The sequence below is a fragment of the Anarhichas minor genome, unplaced genomic scaffold (genome assembly GCF_050575085.1).
Source record: "Anarhichas minor isolate MPS153535 unplaced genomic scaffold, ASM5057508v1 ptg000136l, whole genome shotgun sequence".
In the NCBI taxonomy this organism is placed as follows: Eukaryota; Metazoa; Chordata; class Actinopteri; order Perciformes; family Anarhichadidae; genus Anarhichas; species Anarhichas minor.
Genome location: NW_027466582.1, coordinates 6,186,748 through 6,213,950, shown reverse-complemented (window position 1 = coordinate 6,213,950; position 27,203 = coordinate 6,186,748). Strand labels below are relative to the sequence as shown.

The 27,203-nt window shown below is 42.7% G+C and overlaps 2 protein-coding genes across 6 annotated transcripts; one reads left to right on the top strand and one right to left on the bottom strand.

Annotated features, from left to right (window-relative positions):
• Window positions 1–192: 192 nt before the first annotated feature.
• Window positions 193–16,587, bottom strand: atraid (all-trans retinoic acid-induced differentiation factor). Of its 2 annotated transcripts, none has more exons than XM_076084141.1 (7): window positions 16,444–16,587; window positions 2,655–2,788; window positions 2,260–2,328; window positions 1,721–1,792; window positions 1,505–1,626; window positions 1,318–1,418; window positions 193–1,212 (listed from the first exon to the last, which is right to left on the bottom strand). In XM_076084141.1, exons 1-7 carry the CDS (start codon window positions 16,480–16,482, stop codon window positions 1,108–1,110), a joined length of 642 nt encoding a protein of 213 aa, XP_075940256.1. In that variant the 5' UTR covers window positions 16,483–16,587; the 3' UTR covers window positions 193–1,107. The 2 variants fall into 2 exon arrangements, with proteins under 2 accessions (XP_075940256.1, XP_075940255.1); XM_076084140.1 differs by lacking the exon at window positions 16,444–16,587 and adding an exon at window positions 2,942–3,084.
• On the top strand, window positions 3,539–26,277 carry snx17 (sorting nexin 17). 4 transcript variants are annotated; one of them, XM_076084137.1, is made up of 18 exons: window positions 3,539–3,786; window positions 3,975–4,061; window positions 4,309–4,541; window positions 7,701–7,775; window positions 9,597–9,714; window positions 11,278–11,342; window positions 12,623–12,733; window positions 13,603–13,693; window positions 16,348–16,435; window positions 16,570–16,591; window positions 18,920–18,989; window positions 19,553–19,641; window positions 19,877–20,080; window positions 23,160–23,288; window positions 23,425–23,502; window positions 23,806–23,880; window positions 23,968–24,009; window positions 24,149–26,277. In XM_076084137.1, exons 3-18 carry the CDS (start codon window positions 4,482–4,484, stop codon window positions 24,266–24,268), a joined length of 1,437 nt encoding a protein of 478 aa, XP_075940252.1. In that variant the 5' UTR covers window positions 3,539–3,786; window positions 3,975–4,061; window positions 4,309–4,481; the 3' UTR covers window positions 24,269–26,277. The 4 variants fall into 4 exon arrangements, with proteins under 4 accessions (XP_075940252.1, XP_075940251.1, XP_075940250.1 ...); XM_076084136.1 differs by having other exon boundaries at window positions 3,539–3,868; XM_076084135.1 differs by having other exon boundaries at window positions 3,539–4,061.
• The last annotated feature ends 926 nt before the right edge of the window (window positions 26,278–27,203 follow it).

Here is a 27,203-nt window from a genome sequence, read left to right as displayed (position 1 = left end):
GTATTTAGAGCAGAACAATTCCACTGTGCTTCACAACACGCACTCATTGCAATTTAAACTAGCCAGAAATGGTTTCCTAATCACTCTCAGAGCTGCAGTACAGTATCTCTGAAGAACTTATGAGAGCCATAACATTCCTCTGGCTAGTTTTTAGGGACCGGATCATTTGAACAAGATAAAGTGAGACATAAACCCGGTAGTAAAATATATTTTTTTTTTTGGCAAAGGATGTCAGACTGTTTATTGTTATGTAGTCAAAGTCAACACATGGTGCTCACACGCTTCACATCTCATATTGGAACACAAGTTATCCACAGATACAGTTTCCTTGAAAGCAGCCATTTATTAGCTAATGCACTAGTTGATATTCCGTTGATATCTAATGAACATACCAGGACTGCTTATGACAACGTACGTCTTAACTAATTAGGCGACATTTCCAGAAACGAGTCCACAAAGGGTGTTCAAATTTACAAATGCTTGTATTTGCATGTTTCTATGTCGGTAACTCAAGCAAAGCAATATATATTTCTTAATATTTTTAGAACCCTGAATGAAAAAGTGAATAACAGCATAACAGCAAACCGATAACATACTGAAGTCCTTCAGTTAAACTCAATGTCTCACTTTTTTTTTTTAATATAACTTCGTACAGAAAATCTTACTTTTGATGATTCACATCACGATTCATCGAGGGAACCTGACTTGGTTTTTTTGCTCTGAGTGAAGTACATGTTCAACATGAAGTAAACAATTTGCCGAATTCTACAGATGTCCTCTAATGTGCATATGGACACGTAGCTCCATCGTGTAAACTCACACATTCAGTGCTTGTTTGGCACAATTAACAGCAAACAAATTCTCAGAATTTTCTTACACATTTCGTTAATGTCTCGTGTCGGTCAACTACATTTAAAAATAGAATTATAATGGTAACAGTGGTATTATTGCCAAAAATGTAAAAACTATTTAAAACATAAAAATAAAGTTAAATTAAACAATGTTTAAAAGAAGTCTGGGGTCATCTCAGACTCTGTGTCAGCATCTTCCCTTTCAGTTTCAGCTCAGTAGATCATTGCAGGTAAAGAAGTCGATTGCAGTTCAGCCTCACTGTGACTTGACCTTCCGTCTCTGCGTGGCCCACAGCAGGAAAGAGACCACAACCATAAACGCCCCGAGAGGCCCAAACACCAGGAGACTCGGGAACTCCCCCTATTGACAAATGACAACAAAGACACAAGCAAAAGATTCACCAATGTTAAACTAGTGAAATACACAACATGAATGATAAACACGAAGCTGCTCGCAGGAACTGACCTCTCGAAGACACTTGTATCCGTGAAAGTTGACCGCACAGCTGCACTCAAAGAAGCTGGGGCCGTAGGGGGCGCAGAGGGAGTTCTCCGGGCAGTTAATGGCTGAGGATTGTTAATAATTATGAGATGAATGCTTGTCAAGTATTACCAGAAGGCTACTGCAGTGTTTAGATCAGATGGGAACTTACACAGCTGTCCAGTCTGGTTGCACATATCTTTCTGGCCTTCACAAAGGCGGTTTCCCTCTTTGATCTCCACCTTTTCCCACGAAGTGTTGCCCCCTGGACAAACTATGTGTTGTGGCAAAATCCTACAGACACACAAATTTTTTTTACTTTTAAAGAAATAATGCTTCATACTCAGGAGCCGCTGTCACGGTTCAGTGTTTACGACAGAATACTTACAAGCAATTTAACTCAGTAAATCCTTGAAATGCCGTGTCGCTGATGTTGACAATAGGATTGAGTGAGAGGTCTCTGAAAAGAGAGTTTTTAAAGTTAAAAAGGGCAACAACAAAATGGTTCCATATGGATACTGATGTTTGTACATTCCTTATATATTGGAAGGGCTCTAAAATTGTGTACTTGTGTGGGGTTAATCTAAATTTGCTCTATTTCTTTTTTTTCTCCTCTAAGAATTCTTCTTTCCTCAGAGTAGTTGAAAAGTTGAGGTCCTTGCTGCTCGGAATAGAAACTTTCCTCACTTCCAGGCCCAAGCAACTCATCAACACTAAAAACATTCTGAGGCATCGCCCACGTACGTCTCTCGAGTGCATCAGTGCAAATGTATCACGTGGAATCAACATGTACAGTGGTGATGAGCACAGGTCTTCTCATTTGCCTTAAAATATAAAATAACCTCACAGAGTCACTGAGGCAGGGTCTTCAGATATTTTTTCTGTACACGTTACTGGGTGTTATGAAACTGTAGTAACTGTACATACATCATTAATGCTTTTGATGCTCCATGAAAATCCTCCACGTGAGTTAGTGAACAATCAGACAGATCCAACCTGATACAAACAACAACAAAACACCTTATTATGAAGATTTCTATTTAAGTTACACACGATGTCATTGGTATTACACTGAGACAAAGAGTACATCATTAGCAGCCTACCTCCTAATTATCATATTGACAAAGATAAACAAATACAAACAAGTACAGCTAACTTAAAATTTTGGTAAAAAATACATTTACTTGTTTTTTTGTTATTCGGGTGTTACATCATTTTGTTTTACTTTTACCCCATCTGGTTATCCACACGCCATTTATTAAGGTGTACTCAAATGTAATCTCTGTTTTCGACAGACCGTGAAGGCGTCATTGAAGTCCTACCCGATGATGTGTTCAGGGTCGCCCGTGTTGTCATGTCTCAAGCAGCAGCGCCCGTCTATCCGACCAGCGGACGAGGAGCAAAACTGGCCCACTGCGGTGCCGTTCAGGACCGCGCCGCTGCAGAGCTCACATACCTGCGATTACAAACCATTAAGAAGGGGAGAAAGAGGTTGTAAACAAAAATATTTCCGATCATCCCCTTGAACATCCACCAAAACTCGCTGATTGTGTCATTTACTTATTCTTGTAGAAACCACAGCTGTACTATTGCCAAATCCAAGTCTTACCTGCAGCTCGTTCAGTTGATAACTTGCGTAAAAACATAAATTCAAGATCAAAACAAGCACTACAGGTTTAAGCTGGCTGCATCCAGCTATCATTTTCATCGACTGAAGTCATATGACTCTACTGTAACGGACATGTGACAGGAAGCAGGTCCAACACACGATCTACAAGTCTAACTCTATTTTGCGCTGCAATTACGCATACACTCAATTTAAAGCATAGTATACGATTATGTAGTCAATAACAAACTGCAGCGCATGAATATATATTGTAAGCATCTAGCTTGTTCATTTCTGCAGAAAAAAATATAACATTTCTAAATAATGAATTTAGCAGCGAATCAAAAAGCCTTAATTTAATGTTTTAATGCTGTCAATGGATGCAACACCTTCAATGCATTCGAACATATTTTTTTTCATTTATAATTATTTATGACATAAGTCCATCAGTGAAAGTAGATTGTGACATTACAGTCCTATTTCGTTACATTTCTAGAATTGTTGACAAAATCTAGACGCATTTTGTTTCTGACTGTAATGAATTTTGACTGCGCTTTCACTGTCACTTTGGGTTGCACCAAATAAAGTGTGTAGTTTAAGTTGGATGATCTTATAAGATTCAAAATATATAAAAAAAACATGTCAGTGACAAATGTATGTTATTGTATTATAGCGTTATGTATTCCTGTGTAAGATGTGTGACGGAAATTATGCCTGTTTCGCCTTTTTTTCGTACCGCGAAGAGTGAACCACCCCCCCGCGGCAGAAAATGAGATGGTTTCGCCCAGAGGGATTGTTGCAATGCCTCTTGATGGGCCACCGAACACAGAATGGCTTAAACGGCGCTGGTACATCTTCATTCTCTGCGATTTCTATCACGTTTTACCTATGAGTTTCCTCCGTCGTCGTTTATATTTTTCTTCCGCAAATGTAGGAGACAAGCCAAATAAATCAAATCACAGAAAGTGTAACTGTCTCCCCTCATATTTCGAAAGGTTTGCCAACAGGCTCTGCGACGCTGTGTTTTTTTTTGTAGGAAGCAACTGCACCTTTTACGGCGAAACTTCATCTGGTTACGCTAATGGATACAGGCACCTGTGCACGTTGCAACTCAAACATCACAGTAGGTGGTTTTAAAGTTATCACGAATTATTAAAAAGTGGGTTAAAAGGGATTTTTTTTATGTAACGCCAACACTGAAGGTGCAATTACTTAACACTTGCAACATGGCTGCTGCGGGAACGGCAGGGAGAAAAGTTTGACACTGACGTGGGAGAAGTTTTATGCGAATGCTAGTTGGTGCACGAGTTGTTGGCCAGAGATTAGAGTCGTCAGCGGTCTCTCTCTCTCTCCTCCCCCCCCCCCCCCAGCCTGGCAGCGCTTTACTCGGACTACAAACCAGCGGATAGACCGTGTGAGAGCCGCCTCCTCCTCCGTAGTCACCGCGGACAGTCACTGCAGTGGACTTATCGTGGTGTCTTCCTCTCCATCGTAAAGCTGTGGTGGCGTTAAAGAGAAGAGGACTGGTCGTCTGACGCTAAAAATGCATTTTTCCATACCCGAAACGGAGGTTCGTTCGGGAGAAAATGGATCAACCTATGTGGTGAGCAATGATAATTTGTGTTTTTACCACGCTTTCACAGGCTTCATCTGCCCACAGGTCGGGCTAATGTCAATGCAGCAAGAGTTCCTGTTATAAAAGATCTGATCACATGAACGGTGGTGCATCACCATGGGCCACACTGCTGCCTAATGCAATACAGATAAACAATCAGCTACAGCCTCAGTCAGACTACAAGATGCCCATTTGTATCTCAAATGCAATCTGCATACAGATACAATCTAGATAGGCGTGGGTAAGTTGAGTCAAAGTCATCCTGCATAGACTGACTGTGACTGTGTGAGGCCATTGAACGCACCAGTAGGAAAGGTAAACAACCCTCTGGGAGTCACTTTGCTTTTACAGGTTTGGATTTCTGTCTGATAATTGGAGTTTGCCGCCATGATGTCACCCTCCTCCTCGTTGTTTACAGCCGACATTGCTTTCACTTTGTTGTCAAGTCCCTCGACTAACAAGCAATATAGCAGCCTTGACAGCAATAATCGGTGGCTCCATCATCTCGCTGTGCAGCAACTTTCCCATTTCCTAACTGTGTTTTACGTTACTTGTCTCATTGTCTTTAATGTGTCACACCATGTTGACTTAAAAAAAACACGTTTCTGCATCTGGAGGTTTCATAGAAGAATGCAGCTGTTCTGATATTCACCAGATGCTGTGAAATAACATCTGATTTTCATGTGACATCACGCTGGCTCTTGTCAGTGTCACACACCTGCGAATGACTATCCTCCATCTTGACTCCATGTGCTCCAAAGAGGGGAAAAAACACATCTTGGAATGAGCTCATTGATTTTGAACATGTCGGTGTCCCTGCTACGAAGTCAGCTTTAGATGTAAACTTAAATATACTTTTTTTTTTTTCTGTAGTGAACACTATTAGATTTATTTATGTTCCGTAATCGCCCACTCTTGCTGCTGAAAGTCAATAGTTCCTAAATTGAGCATTTCAGGTGCCCCCTCTGGCTTGTTTCTACCTGGCTGAGCACGCATTTATTTACTCTGCGCAGCAGTGGGAGCTTCACAGCGACTGTTTTCCCCCCCCCTCGGCTGACAGGCCTGTGACTGTCGCTGTGACCTTCCTGCATCTATCCCGCAGGAAGGGACTTTGCTTGATTATAATGCTGAGCGATGGGATGTGTACCTTGGAACCAGTAAGCCACAGAAACTGCAGAGTTTGCAAATGGCCTTTTAGAATTACAAGGGCTGCATTTTTTTTCTTTTTTTTTTTTTTTATATGGTGCAAGCGGACATCTTTTTATTTTGAGTGCTCACACTTCCTCTTGTCTGTTGGACTTGCGTGTATTCCTCTGTGGTTCATGTCGTATTCTGTTTGAGGGTGCGTAAAACAGAGGTGGTGCCACTGTTAAGTGATGGTGACTCATTTACTTTGGAAGAGGAACAGGTTGGAACTAAAATGAACAACTTCATCTGTTTATAGTTTTGTATTAGCTTGCGTCTGCCAGTGAGCAATATCTATAAACTTAAAATGTGTTTAAAAAAAAAAAAGAAGCCGCTATCTTAGAATTCCTCAGACTGAATTAGATTTCTTCCTCCACACACTTCATACTAGTGAGAGGATGTATGTGGAGGTGCCGGGCTGTTAAAAAGAGTAACGCCTGCAAACTGACTCCAAAGTACAAATGTATTTAAATAGACAATGTTTGGTCAGGTCAACAACAGTATCATCGAGTCTAAATGCATTTTTGTGTGCATAAAAGAGCAATAGATCATAGGGTTTGTGTTGTTGTCCCCAAGTTGAACTGCCTGCTGTACAAAAAAGCCAAAGGGTTATTTGTGTGTGTGTGTGTGTGTTTGTGTGTTTGTGTGTGTGTGTGTGTGTGTGTGTGTGTGTGTGTGTGTGTGTGTGTGTGTGTTATCAAGCAGATCCAAGACATTCTGCATACTCATTCTTCTTTCCGGCCTGGATTCTGCCGACATGCACATCTTTCAGTTACTTCGGTGGCCTTCCTCCAAACTCGTTCTCCTTCCTCGTTGACTCTGGACGTGTTGGTGTGTTCTTACGCTGTGTTGCTTATTGATTGGTTGTAGGTCAGCAACAGTACGTGCACCAGTGAGGTCAAGTGTCTTTCAGCCTTTTTTTTTATGTTTTGACAGATGACCCACCATGTTGATTATAAATATTCATTTGAAAGGAAAGGAAAGATCAACTTCATCTTAGTCATCTTTATGTCGTATCATGATTTAGTTTTTTGGCAGTCTTTGACCATGACTTATTGTCAGTGTGGTGGGGAAAAAGTTTCTATGTCATGTTTTTTTGAGCTATTTAAAAAAAAAAAAAAAAATGGACAGACTTAAATAAACAAACTTGTGGTATCTTACGAAAGGCACACTTCTGCTCCAGTCCAAGAGAGCTGTATTGTAAGTGAGCCAGTATTTTGGCAAACTGAAATATATTTTTCTTTTCCTGAGTGCGTAACTAAAGTATCACTTTGTTATTCTTGTGGTTTTGTCTCATTCCCAATGCTTAATGAGGCACAGGACATGAAAAATAGATTGGCTCTAAACATGATGGCTACCAGATATTTGGACTACTGATCTCGTATGGTGGTCTTGCAGATAAATATTCAGTGATATCTCCTCGTCTGTGTGTCAAAACACTCCGGTGGTGTCTCAGGGAAAGAATGAAAGATGTGATCTTTGCCCTTTCGTGTTGTTTCGAGCCTGCATTGTGCCTTGTGCAAGCTGTTTTGATTGGAAATTGAAATTTGCTTTGATTGAGTCCAATTCCCACTTCATTTATTTGGTCGTCCTTATGAAAACGGTGCTGTGATAAGACTGGGTGGAAGAGATTGAGGTTGTTTTGAGGCGGTGTGAGGGGGAAACTTACTGTATGTTCAGGTCACAGGACGATAACTTGTTTTAAACACCTTAAGATGTGCATCTGAAGAAAGGCGACTCAGCTTTGGTCTCCTTGGGAAAGTATCATGTTAGCTTTATACTCAAAGAGAGGCTATTATTTTATACGTATCTATTTTTCCTTCTTATGTTCCTACTGTTTGATGTCCACCCACAAGCGTTTCAGACGGATGCATACAAGCTTCTGATGATGTGTTTCTCTGCACCATGTCAGACCTTCACGCGGTCTTTCACATTTTCATTCGTCCCCTCTCTTTCCCACAGGCCTACAACATCCACGTCAACGGCGTGCTGCACTGCCGGGTGCGCTACAGTCAACTCCTTGGCCTCCACGAACAGGTAAGGCTTCAGCCGTCACAATGAAAACCCCCATTGCTGCTTTGGACCAGAAGTGAACTGGTCTGCTTTGCGAGGTGAAGCCGGACTCTGTTTAAATGGCACCACGTCCACCCGGGGCGGGTGACCTTTTCCACTCGTTTTTGTGTCACAAAGACCTCCCATCACTTTGAATATCACGGCCACGGTGGCTTGAAGTCTTTTGCTGTTAGTCCTCCCAGAGTCCGAACTGTTGCATGTAAACGGGGCAGTATTGTGGAAGAGGTTGGGGGGGGGAAGGTGGTACATGGGACATGGAAGGAATGTTCTTGGCCTTTCTTTCACTTCACCTGCTTGGAAAAAGCATCTTAATCTGAACGAGAAGTGTCGAGTTGCCTGCATTACACAGACACAGCTATTTGTTTGAGCTGTTTTTTAGGCAATTAGTTTATTTAGCGGCTACTTGTTTTTTTCTGTAGCGCTGCGGTTAAAAGTTGACTTACTTGTGGAAGTGCTTACCGTACATTTTTTTTTTTTTTGGGAAACGAGTGCAGAGAGGTAGATGCATCGTCTATAAGACACATATTTGCTGTGTTTCTGGCTGACAGCCTGTGAGCTCTTTGAGCTATAAATGTGTACGTATACTGTAACACAACCCTTATAAAAGTGGCCAGTCGTGTGTGTTTTTTCACACATTAATAAAAAAAAAAAGCAAAGCGAGGCCCAAACTTTGCCGTCTCCGTCCTCACGTCTGGACTCTTGACAGTTGCTGTTGCCTGGCAACAGGGTTTGGGGAAGACACACTGGCATCTTTAAGAACCTTCAGAGAGGGCTTCATGTGGCGCACGCATGACCCCAAAACACTCCTGTGATTGCAGGGCACACACACACACACACACACACACACACACACACACACACACACACACACACACTCTCCCCAGTTATTGCTGAGGAATTAGAATGTTAATTGTTTTCTTCTCTACAGATTTGTAACGAGGTCACACGTCTGTTGGAGTCAGAGCTTATTTAAAACCAACAGTGGAAACTCATTTATTTCAGATTTTGGGGGGGGGGGGGGGGGGCTGCTCTCTGATGCGTCTGCAACCTTTGCTTTGTGTCTGTGGCTACGAGAGCTGATTTGTATGTGGAACCAGTGCCGGCGCTGATGTAGTGAAAATACCAAAGGGCAGTGTGTTGAGGTGAAAATCCCCTCTCTCTTCCTCAAGGACCCACCGGGGCCCAACCTTCATCATGCCATATGTGCAGGACCTCAGGGTTTTATAGCGAGAAAGAAACGTCCTTATGATGAACGTGATGTACAGCGTTACTAAACCACATGTGATGTGTGATTAATTTATTAATTTATTTTATTTTTTTTTAGATCTGTGAGGGCTTAGTTTAAGACTTCCACGGTTCAAAGCTACCAGCCATTGAATGATTTAAAAAAAAAAAAAAAAAAAAGGGAAGAAATGAGTCAAGAAGCTGGAAGACAAAGTAAAGTTGGAATGACTAGACGGTCAGGGTTCCAGATGTCTGTCTGTGTGTCTGTGTCTGTGTGTGTGTCTGTGTCTGTGTGTGTGTGTGATGCACGGAAACTCCAGCAGCTAGTCGTTGAAACGGGGCTTAAAATAAACCTGTGATTCATCTCCAGCGGCATGAATGTACCTCCTTTAGAAAAAAGAATCCAGGACTCTTTGATTTAAGATGCTGCTACTTCTGTTCTGAAGTTAATTGGGTTGTAAATCTGTTTTCATTGATTTTCTAAATTTAAATAGAAAAAGGTTGAATAGCTTGTCATCCTGAAACCTCACCCTTCTCACACCTTGTGCTTTGTACCAACAGATAAAGAAGGAATATGGCAGCAACGTGGTGCCTGCGTTCCCTCCAAAGAAGATCTTCACTTTGACTCCTGCTGAGGTCGAACAGAGACGAGAACAGCTGGAGAAATACATGCAGGCCGGTAAGTTATTCATGCCGAATGGACTTTTTTTTTATTTTACAGATGGCTTGTATTGCGTTTCACTCCGTTTCTGGCTGAATTTAGATTCCAGCTACAATGTGGTTGTTTTGGTCAGTTTCTAAATGAGCCTGCTATCCTTCTCTGACTTGCAGCGCATGCCTCCCTGAGGGATGTTATGATAGAACAAAAAAAAAAAAAAAATTGTTTTTGTAGCAGTATAGCTTTACAGCAGAAACACAATTTCCTTTAAATATTTGCTTTTTTACACAACAATCACAAGAGTGAGTTGGCTCTGTGTCTGCAGGGAGTCCAGCCATACACTAGTCTATTCATGCCATATAAAAGTGTTTCACTAAAGAGCTGATGATCTGAGCCGGGACACTGAGCCAACACTAGACAGAGTTATGCTGACACACCTGATGGAAAAAACGAAAAAGTCCCTGCTCAGGATTTCACACCTGGTAGGGCTTTTAAAAAGTTTTATGGGTTTGGCTTCTCTTGTGATGATGAGAGATGCACACTCTTCTTCTCTGAAATGAAAAGAGAATGCTATAAAGTATAATTCATATTTCTGTGCTGTCAGGAAGAGAAACTAGTTATTTTTGGGGTAAAAATGTCTGCATGTGAAGGGTTTAAAAGCTTTGTAGTGTTAAGTGTTAAATCCAATTGGAGTTGTTCTTATCCTAATTTGGCAGGTTTTCACCATATTGCCCCAAATGTTGTAAACACACACACACACACACACACACACACACACACACACACACAGGCTCAAATAAGTGGAACTGGCAGCAATGCAGAGGGTTTGTTTTAATCCTCTCAAGCACAGGCAGTTACAGCAGAACAAGGAAGCGTTGTTCAAGTGTGTGTTTGCTCATAGTCTGGGAGCATACGCACACAGGGTGTTCTTGGCTACTAGTTCACTCGGTTACATCATGGCTTTTTACATAGTTATGGAAAATGACCTGCCACAAACACAATCTGCTCTGACGCAGATGGCTCAGAGCTCTGACATTTTGTCAAAAGGGTTAGACTCATTTGTAAAAGGACAATAGTGCACACGCACACACACATACACACACACTTACAGGGTTATCATGCAGATAATTGAATGCACTACACTGCAACTGAAAACTGCCCCAATAGAAAGCCAAAGACGTGATGTTAAGAGAGTTAGTCATCTGGTCTTTTGTTTACCAGTTCAGAGGACTACATTACGATGAAACTGGCTTGTAATAATTTACAGTCAATTGAACCGATGCCAGAACACACTTGCTTTCCACTTTCAGCTGAATTGCCTCAGTGAGTGTCGTGAAAGGTCAAAACCCATTCCACAGGACCAAAATTAAATTCTGTGATAAGAGGGAGAATTAAGAACAATTGGGAAATGGCTTCCCCCTGAGGTTTATATGTTTACATAACGTCCACTTCAAGACCCTTCGCTAATTGTTAGGTTATCAGTTCAAAACTCTCCTTGACTTCCTCTGCTCCTCCCTCAGTGAGATATGACTCATTTTGTACTCGAGTTGCTCACTTCTCTGCTCTTTCTTTTCTTTTCCACAGTGCGTCTGGATTCCTTGCTTGGAGCCAGTGAGATGTTCAACAGCTTCTTAAGGAAAGCCCAGCAGGTTGGTCGTGTGTGTCTGCTTCAATCCACTGGACCGCCATAAGCGCGTTTGTTTCTCTGTTTGCGGTCATCGGGCCTTTGAGGACGCAAAAGGCCGATGTGGTCATTTCTTCCCGACTAGTAATTTCTTATGGTAATGCGGACAGGTGAGGTAGCTGTGTTCTCACCATTTGTCGCAGTTTGCGGCAGCGTGTGCTCTTACATCTTACAAACGGGTGAAATGATCACGTCGGACACATAACCGAGGGGAAAGCAGCCTCTTAACAAATAGAGGAACATCGTTGCAGCGTGTCTTTTTAAACGATTGTATTAGGAAAAAAAAGATCAAAGTCAGCTAATGAGTCATCTCACCAGATCTGCAGTACTAAACATGCAAACGGATATTAGCTGAAGTGGATGATGCTGTAAAAAAAACAAAAAAAACAACACAAACTCCATGGTGTGTTTTTGCTGCCTGAGAGAAACGAGTGTAGCGTCAGTGACGCATTCAGAGCAGGTAGCGAGAGGTTGTTCGTCATCATTCAAGGAGGGCTGTAAATCCAATAACCTTCATGGACCGATTCATCCGTCTGCTGCCACGTCACACACCCGTTCTGCTTCTCCTCCTCTCTCTCATTAGAGTCTGTCTCTCCCCCCCCTCCCCTCCCCCAGCGCCTTATGCACTGCGAGCACAGCAGGTGCAGAATAGTAGATGAGTTACCACCCGGTGTTGTTGTTTCATCAGCACCTTCAGTGGTAGGGATGTACTTGGAAGACCCTCCCCCCCGACGACATAGGGAAGATAAGCGATGATGATTTAGCAGCGGGGGTGAGAGACTGCCTGAGGACAGCAGAGCCCGGGGTTCTCCACTTTAACATTTCAGATATTCCTTTTATCAGCTCGCAAGCTATTATTTAGGCTCTTGAAATATTCATAGGTTTTGGCAGTTTATTGTGCTTACTTGTTATTCATTGATTTTGTGTTTTTTTTTTTTTTTATAAGTAATGCCGTTCCCTTAATTTCTGTGTGAGCTCAGAGTAGTGCACGTTTTTGACCGCTGGAGCTCTGAGACACTAGTATGGACATTTTCACCTTCTTTGACACGATAGACATTCGGGTAGCTCGTCTGTTATGTTTTTTTTTAATCTCCGCTGGATATTTGCCTCCTCTTTGACCAGCCCATATTTCTTTTCTGCCCCCGAGACTCGGTTTGATTTTGTTGTTGACCGATGGGAATGAAAACACATCGCTGACCCACGAAGCTGAAGGAAAGTTATGTTTTTTGTGTGTGCTTCCCACAGGAGACGCAGCAGATTCCCACAGAAGAAGTCGCTCTAGACATCTGCCTCTCCAACGGTCAGAAGGTTACCGTCAACATTCTGACTTCAGATCAGACGGAGGACGTCCTTGATGTAAGTGTGCGCTGTGAAAGAGTACATCAATGTTTCACAGACACTACTGACTGTATCGTAAATCAAATGAAGTCAATATAGACCCTTTTCATTACGGCAGCCATGACAAGACTTTATGAAGTCAGAGCTGCTTCGATTGAACTCTGCAAAGAAAATAAGAGTGTACACATATGGAACTAACTCGGACGCCTTGACCAATTGATTTCAACATGTGGGGTTTTATAGTTCAGATTGTGACTGTGACCAAACGTGTTCGTACTTCACCTCTGCTTGTCCTTTCGTTGCTCTTGCCTGTGAATCTCGTGCGGTTGAACTTTCACAAGTGCTCTTGTGAAAGTTTAACCACAGTTGACCTCTGTCAACAAGTCTCAGGGCAAGTCTCAGGGCACAGTACTCTCACTCACAACAAAGTGTGTGTGTGTGTGTGTGTGTTTCAGTGACCAGAAATAGCTAATTTTTGCGGTGTATTGACTCAAAAATTACACTTCATGTTTGCAACGTTTGTGTCCGTCTGCGGTTGAACTGCTGGAGTTGACAGATAAGAATAAGTAGTACTACGAGCACAAGTCAGGAAAAATAGTTGTTGATAATGTTATGTCAGCGAGCGCCATCGCTTCATGTGAGAATGTGATAATTATGCCTTGTGAAGGACTGGAAATAGATATTAAGAAACTATCTTCTGATTAAAAGATTTGTTGTCTTATCGAGGTAGCTGCTTGGATGGATTTTATATTAATTTGTGATGTTTTGCAAAGCCATCCTTCAACCACGTCTCTGCATTTCTTATAACTGACTGAAAAATAAGAATTAGAAGAAGGAATGAATGACATTCAATCATTGTGAAAACTAACTCCCTCATTTTTCTGCAGGCTGTTGCAACAAAGCTCGACCTGCCAGACGACCTGGTCGGTTACTTCAGCCTCTTCCTCGTCCGTGAAGGTGTGGATGGAGGTTTATCATGTAAGTCCAAACAACGTTAGTTCTAATATTTAGCTTTCATTGCTAATAGAAAGTATTCTCCGTGTATCATTATTGCTGCTGAGTATTTAGAGGCAACCTGGAATGTACTTTAAGGCTTGAAGTTTGTTTGTGAAGCGTTAAAGCTGGAAACTATCAGATAACCAGCAAACAAAATGTGCCGTACACGAAGCGCTTTGATAAAATAGTGTAAATAAACCGACTTCATCAGCCAGCCAAGGACTATTCTCAGAAGACACGCGGAACTGATCGGACAGCATCTGTTATGTTGCACCGAGGAATAACTTCCTGGGTAACCAAAGAGAATGCAGTAATGTGACGCGCTTGATTTACATTCTCGTCCTCTCTAAATTCCCCACAATTTGGCATCAAGTTGGCAACCGTCATCTGTTTATCTCTCTCACCGTTTGGAGATGTACTGCAGTTTAATTTAAAAAACGAAGAGCCGCATTTCCTCGTGAGAGATGCCTCTTGTGTCGGAGTTCCTCTGTGTATCTCTGGCGAGAGTGCATCATTCATTTATTTATTAGCTGCTCGGAAGCTCAGTGAGAAGCCCGGCTCTTTGTGTGTGTGTGTGTGTGTGTGTGTGTGTTGGCCGGTTCCTGCAGAAACAGTTGTGCTGTGTTTCAAGTAGCATGAGCGCGCTCGCCAGGCTGTGTGCAGTGTTTTCAGGTTGAGAATGTGTTTGTTGTGCTCTAAGCTCTAAAGTCTTTTCTTGGCTAAATGCAAAATGGCATTTGATTCACCGGCTTACTTCTGATTAGTCAGGCCTTTATTCAGGCAACTGCAAGTGGATTCTACCATTTAGATATTAGACTATTTCTTTATGATTTATTTCCAACAACACTGTGTGTCATGGTCCTTCCCTGTTAATAAGGGAAGTCAGTTCACAGGAGGACAATAGATAGTTTGATACTTTATTAATCCCGTTGGGTAACTTCCGTGTTACAGCAGCAGCAACGGCAAACAAAACGCCCTAACAAAAGAGAAGAAATACGTAATGTAGACATTTAGAATGAGGACGTAGTGCCTGTTAATATTCTATTCATGGTTTGCTCAAGTCTGCGGTATATTGTCATGTATTAATATGACAAGGTGCTTCACTGGGATTGCAAACATGGTCTCAAAAGTGAGTTGGTTTCATGTCAGTCAGTCGTATTTGTTAACCCTTTTAAATATATGTAAATGCATGAAAATGCATTAAAAATGACTAAATAAATCTTAGTTTCTCACCTTCCTGACTTAATATAAAGCTTAGCAGGTTTCTGATTACTGCCCCAACAATTTAGGTTCACGTTATTTGCCGTCTTTCAAGCTGTGTTGTCTCAAGTTTCTTTGAAAAAAACATTTATTTAGTTTGTAATTGTCATTAAGTCACTTTGTTTTCAAACTTCTATCATGTTCTCACATTGTCTTCTGTGCCCTTTACTTTATCCCGTTTACTCCCTTAACCCTTCACACCAGTACTCACAGGGTGCCCACATATTTGTTTGCACTCACTTGTTTACTTATAAGTAACTGTGTGAACGCAAATCATAGCAGAATATTTACATTTCACAAGGCCTACCACAGTGGCACAGGCACAACACTTTCCACACCAAGATATTTACATTTCACGATCCCTTTCTTTTCCAACTCATCACAGCCCTGTCGGGTCAGATCCCCTCTCAGTCCCAAAAAGGTTCTCTTCTCTCGTCTTCCACCTGCTCCCTCACGCCGAGTCCATTCCAGGCTGGAAAAGGTTCCCGGTGAACTCGGAGGAGCTTGTAAATATTGCAGGCATGTTGTGTATACAGACAGTTTAAATCTGAATCTCTTGAGTGCTATGAAAGAGAAGGGCCATGTGTTGACTGCGACCCGACTACCAGAATAAATCCGGCGCAGCAGCAGGCCGCAGATCAAACAAAACTTCTGGTGGGTGTATTGACATAACGGGATAGCTCGAAGAATTCAATTCCTTTCTGACAGGCAGTAGGTTTCCAGACATCTGTGTGTGTGTAAATCCACGTATGCGGTTAAATACGCGAAGGCATGTCAAGAATATGTGGTTTGAAATGGCGGGGCCGGTCTTATCTGCAGTTCTTTTTGCAGTTTTCTGCTGATGATTTAGTCGAACCAAAAACATTTGAAGCATTCAGTTTGTTTGTTTTTGTTTATTCCTGCAGACATTTCCATCAGCAAACCAACCGTCATGTGTTTCTGCTTCCTGTACACAGCCTCTCTGCCTATAAAGTACTAAACATACTTTACAAAACCTAAAGGCAAACAAGGCGCTGTTTAGTCATCAGATTTGTAGTGTTGCGCACATTTCTAGACACCTGAAAACACAGCAGCAGCCCCACTAAGCACCTGGGACCTCCTTCACGCTCCTCGGGGAACGGTCAGCAATGAAACAGCTGCAGATTAGGGACTCACACATGCCCAGGCGTGGAGCCCATTATCTTTTTTTCACATTTAAATACTCACGCACACAAAGTTTTACCCTGCCTGCTGGGACCTGTCCAGATGGAGTTCTCCCATCCCTTGTTGTTTGTTGTTACCGTCATTATCCAAATGTCCTTGGGACTTACTTTACTGGAGCTTCCCTTGTTGCTTACTCTCTGTTTTTATTGTCTCTCTCTCCCTCTCTCTCTTAGTTGTGCGGAAGCTGCAGGAGTTTGAGCTGCCTTATGTATCCATTACCAGCTTGCGGAGCTCTGAGTTTCACATACTCCTACGGAAAAGGTACTCACCCACCACCTGCTCACATCATGACGTTGGATTTTAATCATGTTCTTCCCAAAGTGCTCTCCACCACGTGTAATTATTGCTGTGATTCATTGTCCAGCATGTGCTCTTTGTCAAATCGCGTCAAGAAGCAGGTCGGATACCTTCGGCTTGGTGAGCAGTACATTAACTACATGTGTTGCGCTTGATGTCGTTCTAATGAGTCAACCAGCCACTGTTTTCTTTCTTCGTTCTGGGTGTTTCTCATTCCATTCCTTATCTACAGAGAAGCACTTGTTCTTAATCTGTCAGAGCAGTGCTTTGCCTAACCACAGGCGGCCTATCTGACTTCAACATCTTCTCCAAAAGTGGCAATTCAGTTGGAAAAGAGACCATATTTATTTGATTTACAATTTTTATTTTTTTTTTTATTTATTTTTTTTTTTTTTTGCGCCAAGGACAACAGTTAACAACCAACCAAAGAGCGAACAGCCCATAATCTTTAGCCGGTCAGACCGTACTTTTAACAGGACAAACAGGAAGCAGAGCTGAGCCAACACGATAAAGGAAGTACATGCACATTTAATAGATATATATGATAATTTATCTTGCTATAGATGTTAGGTCTCATCATCCAGCCCTACTGCTCTTTGTAAGTAATATGCTCCTCAGCTGTGGCCACTGAGAACCGGCCACCCTTCAATCAGACTCTCATTATATTCAAACACCTCACGGAGAGCTATAGCTGGACAGCTCGAATCTTGGAAGAGAAATGAAAAGCCGCAACAATTCCCATGAAACTCAACCACCACGTCTCTGATTTCGTCTCCCAACAACATTTGAACATCAGTTAAAAAAAAAAGGCTGTTTTTCTTGAGCACTGTATTGGATCGCGTGGCTGCTCGGTGTTGCTCATTTAACCAACTAGAGCACATGTGGTGTAGTTGACTGTAATCCTCCTGGGTGGGAGCAAACCTCTGTGGGTGGGTGTGTATGGGAAACACTGGCGCCGCTTCCCCACCAAGCCTGAAGTTTTAGTGACTGCTTCCCCTCTTCAGCGCAACATTTTTCTACTTCCTCACTTGTCTGTTCTTTCGTCACCCTGCCTCCCGCTAACTGAGGTACACAGGATGTTTACTTTCTCTCTCTCTCTCTCTGCCTCAAGGAAAGTCTAAGTACTCCTGACCTAGTTTCTCCGTGGAGTGTGGAGCAGCGAGGAAAGAATGAATGTAGAACTAACAAGTGGAGGTGGAGGAAAAACAGACCCCCAGTGTACGAGATCCAGGGGGGGGGGGATCAGGTCAAAATGAATAGAAAAGCTCTTTCTGGCTAAAAGTACAAGATGGAGGAGATTTACTCTCCGTCCAGTGAAAATATTGAATTAACATAATTTCAACCTTTTTGTGGTCGAGTAGTCGTGAAATAAAAACGGGAATTTGAACAGTAGTGGAGTTTTTTTGTAGGTCAGCACCAATATGCACTTATACATTTATAATGCAAAAGTGTGGCTAATGGACATTTGTAGCCTGTATATGCGTTAAGGGACTTTAAGGACCATATGTCTCAGCAGGGGCTTTTCAGTGCACCCCCCCACCCACTCTTTTTCCCTTCCTTCCCAGATCCTTTCTCTGTGTCTCCCATCTTCTTTCTCCCTTGTTACCTGCTTTGAATTGCAGATGTGGCCGGGCAGCGTGCTTCATGTCTGCTTGAACAACTTTTCCGTCCGCTAACACCCGTTGTGTCATTTGCAATTACTAGATGTTGAATTCCACGCCTGCTGTAAAGTGTTCAGAGACCATGAATGCAATGAGACGTGGAGAAACAGAACTCGGTGCTCCGCTGACTCCGACAATCCTAAAACTGCTAAAACCCCCAGTGTTAAATAAAGACGTTTCACATCCAGTGGCTAAAATATAAAAACACTTGAAAATACAGTATCTTAAATTGCACACGAATTAGACAATATAGCCTAAATCTTTTCAGTAATCCCATTTGGGCCATTTTCATATGTGGTTCCATTTCTGATCCCTCTCCATGAACTGATTTTTTTATTTTTTTTTATTGCCACGCTCGACTCCTCAGGCTGCCCTCTGGCACCCACACATCTCCATGAAGTACGAGCAATAGCGTCACATACAAGTGTAGCGCTGCCTTTATAAACTCTGTACCGCCTCACAGCTGTGCTTCCACCTCGAGAGGAGACGCTCCTTTAAATTAATTCTCTTCCACTGCTACCTCACTGACGTTGAGTTGAGAGATTTAGTCTACAAGTCGCTCTCATTTCACAGTTTGTGTTAATTCGTGTTTATTTGATGTAATCTGATAAAACGCATGACAGCAACGCTGTGCGGCGTTGCTGTCATGCAGACAGTCAGAGGAGATGATGTTCTTGGTGACGAACGTCTCTTCGAGTCACTCAAACAAATCGGTGTTGTTGTGCCACTTTGTTCATTTTGATTTATGTTTGCATATAGATGTGTAATCTGTCCCTTCTTTCTGCAGCTACTGGGACATGGCGTACGACGGAGACGTCATGGACAACAGAGTTGGCCTGAATTTGCTATACGCCCAGGTAAGAGCTTTCATTATGACGGGAAACCAGATGTGGTCGTTTATTCTCAGCCGCAACAGTGGTGATTCGACGTGATTGGGTTTGTGCTTCATCGAGCTTGCCTGGTGCCGGCTTCACACCAAGAAAACTAAATCAAGCACTGCTTCATCCCCGGGCTGCCAAATGCTTTTGTCCGTCCCCTGGGTCTCCATTATCGGATTGTGATGTCGGCCTGTTTTGACTTTGCAACAGCTTGCATCCTGTACCTCTTTGTGTTTCCTCTCTGATCCTATTAACAGCGGATCCCTTCGTTGCGACAACTGTGATCTGTTTGTATTAGGCAATTCTTCGGGCGCCACGTTTTTATTAAAATCTGGAAACTGCTGAGTGTGTTGCCTCTGAGAAAACTGAAGTGTTTCTGTGTGATTGTTTGCTGACCTGCACTGTTTCACTGAAGGGCTTAGGGCGTGATTTCTCCCACAATGCACTGAAGGAAACCACAAAAAAAAAAAAAAAACCTGCTTCGTTTTGTGCATCTGTGCAGAAAGATGAACTTCAGTTCTTGTTTTTGCTTCACCAGACAGTGTCTGACATTGAGCGAGGCTGGATACTCGTCAACAAAGACCAGCACAGGCAGCTCAAGTCACTTCAGGAGAAAGGCTCCAAGAAAGAAGTAAGCAAAGGGCATCTCTTCCAGATGAGTCCAGAAATGTCTTTGTCCAAGGATGAATGTGTAGGCCGAGGAGAATACTGCCTCTAATGCTTTCTATGATGCAATTAGCCTAGTTTTTCCCCTGATATGAATGTTTAATTACACCGATTCAGTAGAGAATTCAAAGTTATTTCCCCCAGGGATCAGAGACAAAGATGGAATTTCCCAAAATTGTTTTTTTTCCCCCTCCCTCCAGTTCATCCATCTGGGTCAGACTCTCAAATATTATGGCTATATCAAGTTCGACCCTTGTATCACCGACTTCCCCGAGAAGGGCTGCCAAGTCATCGTCAGCGCCGGCAACAACGAGCTCAACTTCCACGTCAAGCTGCCCAACGAGCAGATCAAGGAGGGAAGCTTCAAGGTGACTCGCATGCGTTGTTGGCGAGTCACGTCCTCCGTAAGTACAATTGTTTGTGTGTGTGTGTGTGTGTGTGTGTTCGCCTGTGACAGACCGAGGATGAGGGAATTCACCTTCAAGCGTGCTTGTAGCTGTGAAATGATCAAATTGGAATGGCTCCATATTAGTAGGAGGCGATGAGCTGGCAGAGAGACGCAGCGGCTTTGGCTCGAGGCCATCTCAAACCAACAAGGGCTCCTGTGCTTCCAAAGTCTTCTTTCTAAAAAGCTCATCTCACCACTGCACCAGAAAACAAATGTCTTTTAGACTTGCCAAGAGTTTTTTTTTTTTTTTTTTTTTTTTTTTTTTACTCCTGGTGCTCTCTTAAAGTGCTGACCTCCACACCATTCATCTTCATCTTTCCAATTACCCAAACACGCAGCCCGCACAAGGATAGCGCTGTATTGATCCTCCAGCCTCACATATAGAGCGCCGTCCTTTATTCCAACAATAGTCTGTCGGCGAAAAGGGAATCTGAGGGTATGCAGTACGAGGAAGCGCCTGCACTGCCCACTCTGTATACATCCGTACATGAGAAAATATTACACTTTTTAGTGTAAAACCGTAGATTTTAGGGAAGAAGAAAGAGAGAGCAAAGATGCTGTTTTCACACAACAGCGGCCATGTTTAACGCACGAGGCTACTGTTTAGACTGTCGCCTGGTAATTGTATTGATTAGTAAACACGAGGTGCTGTTGGGATCCGTCAGACTCGGCTCAGCAGAGGACAGTGATTGAGTGAACGGCTACACATCGCAGGTTCGATTTTCACAAATGAATCAATACAGAGGGTTGTACTGTCGGTGAACATAACGTTCTTTTTATTTATTTATTTTTTTTTTTTTTGGAGGAAAATGTTGGATGCAACAGACTCGATTAGTCACAGTCAGCCAGGCATTTGAGGAAAACACAGCTTGAAATTAATGGAAAAACAACAGCCTGTGGAATAACAATAAAGTACAATAAATGACTATTATTGTGAAATCATTTTTTGGCATTTTTAGATGAGTTTACTGTGAAAAAGGCGGGATCACAAGACAGCACGAAGGCCCATCTAGTCAGGCTTTAAGTAATGCGTTTGTGAACCACAGTGGTTCGGACCAATCAGGGTCCTGTGAGGATCCGCTGACAGCTACCGATGTGGTTTATGTGTGTGTGAAAAGACACAGAGAGGCAATTCAAAACAACAATGGCGGTGCCTGAAGAGCTTCACGTAGATGCTGCAAAGGAACATGTATCAGAACTGGAGGGTGTTTTATTCATTGAAAGAAGAGCAAAGAGCGGCACTGAAGGCTTTTCTCGAAGGAAAAGACGTTTTGTTTTTTTTCTCCCGACCGGCTGTGCTAAGAGTTTGATTGACTCAACTGCCAAGTATTTTTTTGAAAGTGCCTGCCCTTCTCCAAATAGTTTCTAATGACTGCTTCTCGGATGGTTCTGTGTAACAAACCATCTGGCGTGTCAGTTTAGGGGAGGACTAGCCTGTTAAAAGTGTTTTATGGAGGAGCTCTCTAAAGTCTGAGGAAATATTAAGTCATCGGGGGAATCTCAGCTTGAGCTTTAAACCTTTGCTAAAACCATCATTTTTAACACAAAGCGTGATTTTTAAAGAGGTGTACATTTAGGATGCAGGATAGGTCTAATGAAGATTTAGATCCAGTGGCATTATGGGAAATGTAGTATCCAGTAGATTGTCAGCTTGACCAACACTTGAGACTACAAATCAGGATTTCTCTGCTTCTACTGCACCAATTCTACTTGAATATCTTCCTGTAGCTGTAGAAACTAGCTGGCAAGAAATCTGGAACAAAATCCTTGTTTAGAATTTTTTTTAAATCCACAAGTGTCCCCCCAGTATCGGCATCAATTTAAACCAGCACGGTCACATCATTGTTGTCAAGCTCGAAGGATCAATTTTCACTTCTGTGAATAGCTGAAACGAGCTTTACATGCAGCTCTACACACACCATCACTTTCAGACCCAAGACCTCATTTAAATGGAGATGGGAAAAAACGGTTCACTTTTGTATTGCATTAGTGTTCGTGCAGCTTTTTATGATTCTCCAAAAGTCAATTTGCACGGAGATCTGTACACATGGCAACACTTCTCAAATTAAAATGCATCTCGGCTCGTCTGATTACAGGCTGAACCCCCCGCACTGTCCACCGGGGGGGGTGGACTCTAAGCCTCATTCTCAGAGGTCAGAGTCATTTTAATAAGCCCTTTCCTTTCTGAACAAACTATTCCAAACATCTCCTTTGGTGCAGCGCTGCAACCCCCCTCGTAGTCACATCTCAAAAATTGCATCCGGGAGAGAGAGAGAGTGTGTGTGTGTGTCAGCCCTCTGTTTTTGTCTGCTTTTCTTCTGTATTTTGTGTGTGTGTGTGTGTGTGTGTGTGTGTGTGTGTGTGTGTGTGTGTGTGTGTGTGTGTGTGTGTGTGTGTGTGTGTGTGTGTGTGTGTGTGTGTGTGTGTGTGTGTGTGTGTGTGTGTGTGTGTGTGTGTGTGTGTGTGTGTGTGTGTGTGTGTGTGTGTGTGTGTGTGTGTGTGTGTGTGTGTGGGGGGGTTCGGTAGGTGGGAGGTACAGCTAGTTTCTGGCCCAGAGGGAATCGTCTCAGTGACGAGCACAGGCTCCATGAATGAGGAACGAGGGCTCGTCTCCAGGGAAGCCGCGTCTCTCTGAGCGTCGCATATTTCTTGAGGGGATTTTTGATATTCTGTATTTGTACATATTTCTCTCCACCAGTGTTAATCTTTTAGCACAGGTCTTCTTAAGAGTTGGCTGCCTGTCATCGGTGATGCAGTAGCTTTAGAAAGGCAGCTTAACAAGCGGAGATGTACTGTTGGATAGGAGATGTGATTAAGCTGCTTACACGACCCTCTCCAGACATGGAGTAGAATACCAAGCTTATCCTCTGCTTAAGAAGGCAAGTTGGATGTTGGTACGGAAATGCACTCCAAACACAAGAAGACGTATTTAACTTGAAGGAGGGAAAGAGTCCACGATAGAATAAACATAAAGCATACGCGGTTGTTGATACCGGTTCATAAGAATGACGATTCAACCCCCTTGACTCTTGCAGCAAGTCCCGATAGCCAACGGCACCACCAATCCCTGCAGCGCGTCCAAATGCGACGTCAAACTGGAGCTGGCCTTCGAGTATCTGATGAGCAAGGACCGCCTCCAGTGGGTCACCATCACGAGTCAACAGGTAGGGACTGACGGGGGGGGGGGGGGGGGGGGGTCCGGGCTCGAAGCATGAGAGAAAGAAAGATGTTGAGTTGAAAGTGTACTTTATACTGTTCAACGTTCCAAGATTGTATTGACTTTCAAGTTTGTGCTTCCAGGCTATCATGATGAGTATCTGCCTTCAGTCTATGGTGGACGAATTAATGGTGAAGAAGTCAGGCGGCAGCATTAAGAAGGTTTGTGTTAAGAAAGATCAAATACTCCATAACACATTCTTTTGAATTTGTTTTTATTTAATACACAGATTTGCAGAGGATGTGAGCTTACGTTACACACACTATATAGCATCTTTTTTTAACATTAGGTAGTTTAATATAACTATTTGGTTTTTATTGTGGAGGTTGTGGAGATAATGGGTCCGAGGAATGCAGTGCTGAAGTCACAACACATGAAAAGCAAAGCTCATAATTCACAGGATATCCTCTCTGTGATATTTCTCGTCTTGTTCACTTCTGCTGCTGTCCTCCGTCTCCTTCTAGATGCTGAGGAAACGACACAACGGCTCCATCCACCGGTCAGACAGTCAGCAAGCTGTGAAATCTCCCCCTCTACTGGTGAGGAACGGGACAACGTGATGCTTTGAATCCGATTCAGACTTTTTGTGTTGATTTCAGGATCATTTGTTGTTGTTTTGTCTGCAGGACTCTCCTGACCCAAACCGTGAGCAAATCGTCAAACTCTCAGTGAGTATACTTTTGACTTTATAAAACATGCAGATGAATGATAATGATGATGTATCCCCAGAACTTTCAACATATTCTAAGGAATCAATGTCCGTCGGGTGTTAAGTATACTAATTAATGATATAATTATTCCATTTAGACCAAGCTGAGCTCGGTGTCCCTCCGAGGGGTCAGCGCCTCCAACTCGGCAAATGATATCAGCGGCAATGATTTCCATGGCAACTACGCTTTCGAGGGAATCGGGGATGATGACCTGTAACCCCCCCCCCCCCCCCCGACTCGCCCTCCCCCCCACACCCCCCCTCTTCATTCCACTGTCAGCGACCGGGACGACAAAGATTACAAGCTGAGCCGAGCGGGACACACACACACACACACACACACACACACACCCTCCGATTCTGCAAGATTGTAGCTTCTTCCTGGAGAAACCGCTGCCTTAAGCTCTCACTTAATCTTTGACCGAGTTCCTTTTTCTTTTAGTTCTAATCATCATATCCAACGGCCGCTTTGTCCCGATGTTATTAAACGCGTGGCAGCGTACAGTAAACAGCATGTAAAGCTACAGGTACGCAGATAGGGATGCTTTATCGTTTGTTACTGACAAATTCCTCCCTCAGTTTCACTCACAAAGGATGACTGTCTCATCGACCGTAGGTACAAAGTAAATTAATATATTATAAACCCGGCTAGATCCTGGATTCTTCCCCCTGCTGGCTGCATGTTCCCCACCAAACGCGAGGGCCAAACGTTTAGTTCGACCCGGCGCTAGTGACGCTGCAGCAGAGCTGGACACGGGACAGTTCTCGACACGACCCAGAGTCCAGTGAATGTGTTGAAGTCTGATCTCAAAACTGTAGACTATTCAGAGCAACCGCTTACTTGTGTGGATGATCAATGTTTGGCTTGGCTATATACCAAAATGTCTTTTTTTTTTTTTTTTTAATACTGTTAGTGATCCTCTGTGTGTCATGCTACTCATGTGCCAAGTCAGCGAATAGCTCAGCAGGATACCAGTAGTGTGTTCAGCTCACGTCAACTCATACTGCCTTCAGAAATAGTCTGACGCCTTAACTTTTTACTTTCTTTGCCTTCGCGGGTTAACTCGTCATCCAACAAGACATCGGGTTGAAGCTTCGAATACTCGGCAGTGTCGGCCGGTGTTGCCTAGAATCTTGCAGAACTTGGTAGATGGTTGCACTTGCTGAACCCATCGTTTTTGCACAGTATTACAGGTGGAGATGAGCGTTTGAGTGGAAGCTCGAGCGTGACTTAAAGCATTGTGTGGAGATTTATTTTTCCATCTGTAAAATCCATCAATGATTTTTTTTTTTTTTTTCAAACAATTTTTTTAAGGGTTTCTCATCAATGCCAAATTATAGTTTACTAAAGCATTTTGCACAAAATAGACATAACAATTATGACTGTCACTTTTTATATTATGTACATGCAATTAAGTATTCTGAACATTTACTAATATCTTTATCACCAATAGCTTATTGTAATCAAATAGATCAAATGTAATCTAAGCTGTATAGGACAACAAGTTTAACGTATCATTGTTTACATAATGTTTAGGGGACTTTATTAGTTTTAAATGTAAAGTGTTTACAAATTTTGCATCAGATTTTTCTTTTGTCTCGTTTCTTTATTAAGGCTGTGAGCGATGGTTGTTGGGAGCTTTCGGTTCATTGTAATTTGTATGTACATTGTGCCAATCATCTCAGAGGATTCAGTTGAACAGGTGCTTTGGTGAAAGTGGCTCATGTGACCTCAATTGCTGGAGTGAACAAAGTTCATGAGGAAGCAGCCGACAAAATGAACATATCCCGCTGTTTTATAAGACACTTCATAACATATTTTCTATCGCTGTGGCGTCTGTTGTGCTGCGTCTCGGGCTCGCTTTCGAAGCCTCTAAATGTAAATCGATGCCGACCTGTCGACAGCTTTACTCTCACTGGTAGCCAGAACTGTAGAACAAATATTTTCTCAATCTACTAATTGTCTTGTTCCTTCACTGCCGTGCTTCTTCTTCTTCTGTCTTCAGTTGCATTTACAGTGTGGACGCCACTATTCATTTTTATTTTCATGATTCCTGTGCACGTACATGGAACCTGCGAGGTCCTGGGTGTTAATAAATGTGTAGGTGCCAAATTTAAAGTGCATTTATCATGATGATTGTGTTGTCTAGATTCAGTCCACTTTTCATTTTAGTGGTGAGGTCAGTGACAGCTGTCATGATGCTGAAATAAACTCAAATGTAGGTGATCTTGTGGTTCTCAGTTGTCTGTTAATGGTCCACTTCATTCGTCTTGTCGTCATGTAATATGCCGAGAATCCTACTCGGTATAGAGGGCAACCAAGTGATATGATTCGGTACATCACAACAAATTAAACACAGTTTTAAGGTAAGAGAACTCTCCTCATGTCCCTCTCACCCCTCCGTTAACATGTCGCTTCCCACAATTCAACACTGGTCAGGTGTTCTGTTCCCACAGGTGTAAGGGGGCGTGGCCCGCTGAACAAAGGGTGGAGAGAATTGTTAGTGAGGGGATTTTGGTTTTGTTTGTGAGGGGAGATGATGGAGTAAGGTCGGAGCTGTGCAGCATGCCGGGGAGGAAAGACCCGTTCAGCTCCTTTTTAAGGCGTTACCTCGACAGAAACCAGTGTGTGCTGAGGACCATGAAGATTGAGCAAGAAACCAAGAAAACACAGGAATTTATTTCTCTCTAAAACCAACATCCAGTGAGGTTTTCTTTTAAGCAATATTGCCTTTTAAAGGCTTCATATTTTTGCATTTTGAAGGGAGGAAATTTAACCTGTTTGTTGCATTGTTTAGTTCAGTTCAATTGTTTTTGAAATTAATATCGTCAGATCAGTCTGTCAACAAGAAATGTCAGAAATACTAAAGGTATATGCCAAACATGCTCATGTTTACCATCGTAGTGCGTTAGCGTGCCAACATTTGCTCCTAAATTGAAAGTACAGCTTGGCTGATGGATGCCAGGTTTGCAGGTGTTTGGTCATCATGATCCTGAATTAAATGTTATGGCAATCCATCCAAAATATATTACTCAGAACCACAATATGTCGTATTTCAGTCAAGGACCAAAGTGATGGACCGAGTCACCAATCGACAGGACGTCATCCATAGAACGTGTTTAAAGGCCACTCAGAGATCTGAGGAAGAAGTG

Excerpts from the sequence above, each read along its gene's own strand:
- atraid (XM_076084140.1), bottom strand. The coding sequence starts at position 3,040 with ATGAAAATGATAGCTGGATGCAGCCAGCTTAAACCTGTAGTGCTTGTT. Across the intron at positions 2,789-2,941 it reads ATCAACTGAACGAGCTGCAG|GTATGTGAGCTCTGCAGCGG; the intron begins GTAAGACTTGGA and ends TTGTAATCGCAG. Across the intron at positions 1,213-1,317 it reads GATACAAGTGTCTTCGAGAG|GGGGAGTTCCCGAGTCTCCT; the intron begins GTCAGTTCCTGC and ends ATTTGTCAATAG.
- snx17 (XM_076084137.1), top strand. The coding sequence starts at position 4,482 with ATGCATTTTTCCATACCCGAAACGGAGGTTCGTTCGGGAGAAAATGGA. Across the intron at positions 7,776-9,596 it reads TCCTTGGCCTCCACGAACAG|ATAAAGAAGGAATATGGCAG; the intron begins GTAAGGCTTCAG and ends TTGTACCAACAG. Across the intron at positions 13,694-16,347 it reads TGTGGATGGAGGTTTATCAT|TTGTGCGGAAGCTGCAGGAG; the intron begins GTAAGTCCAAAC and ends TCTCTCTCTTAG.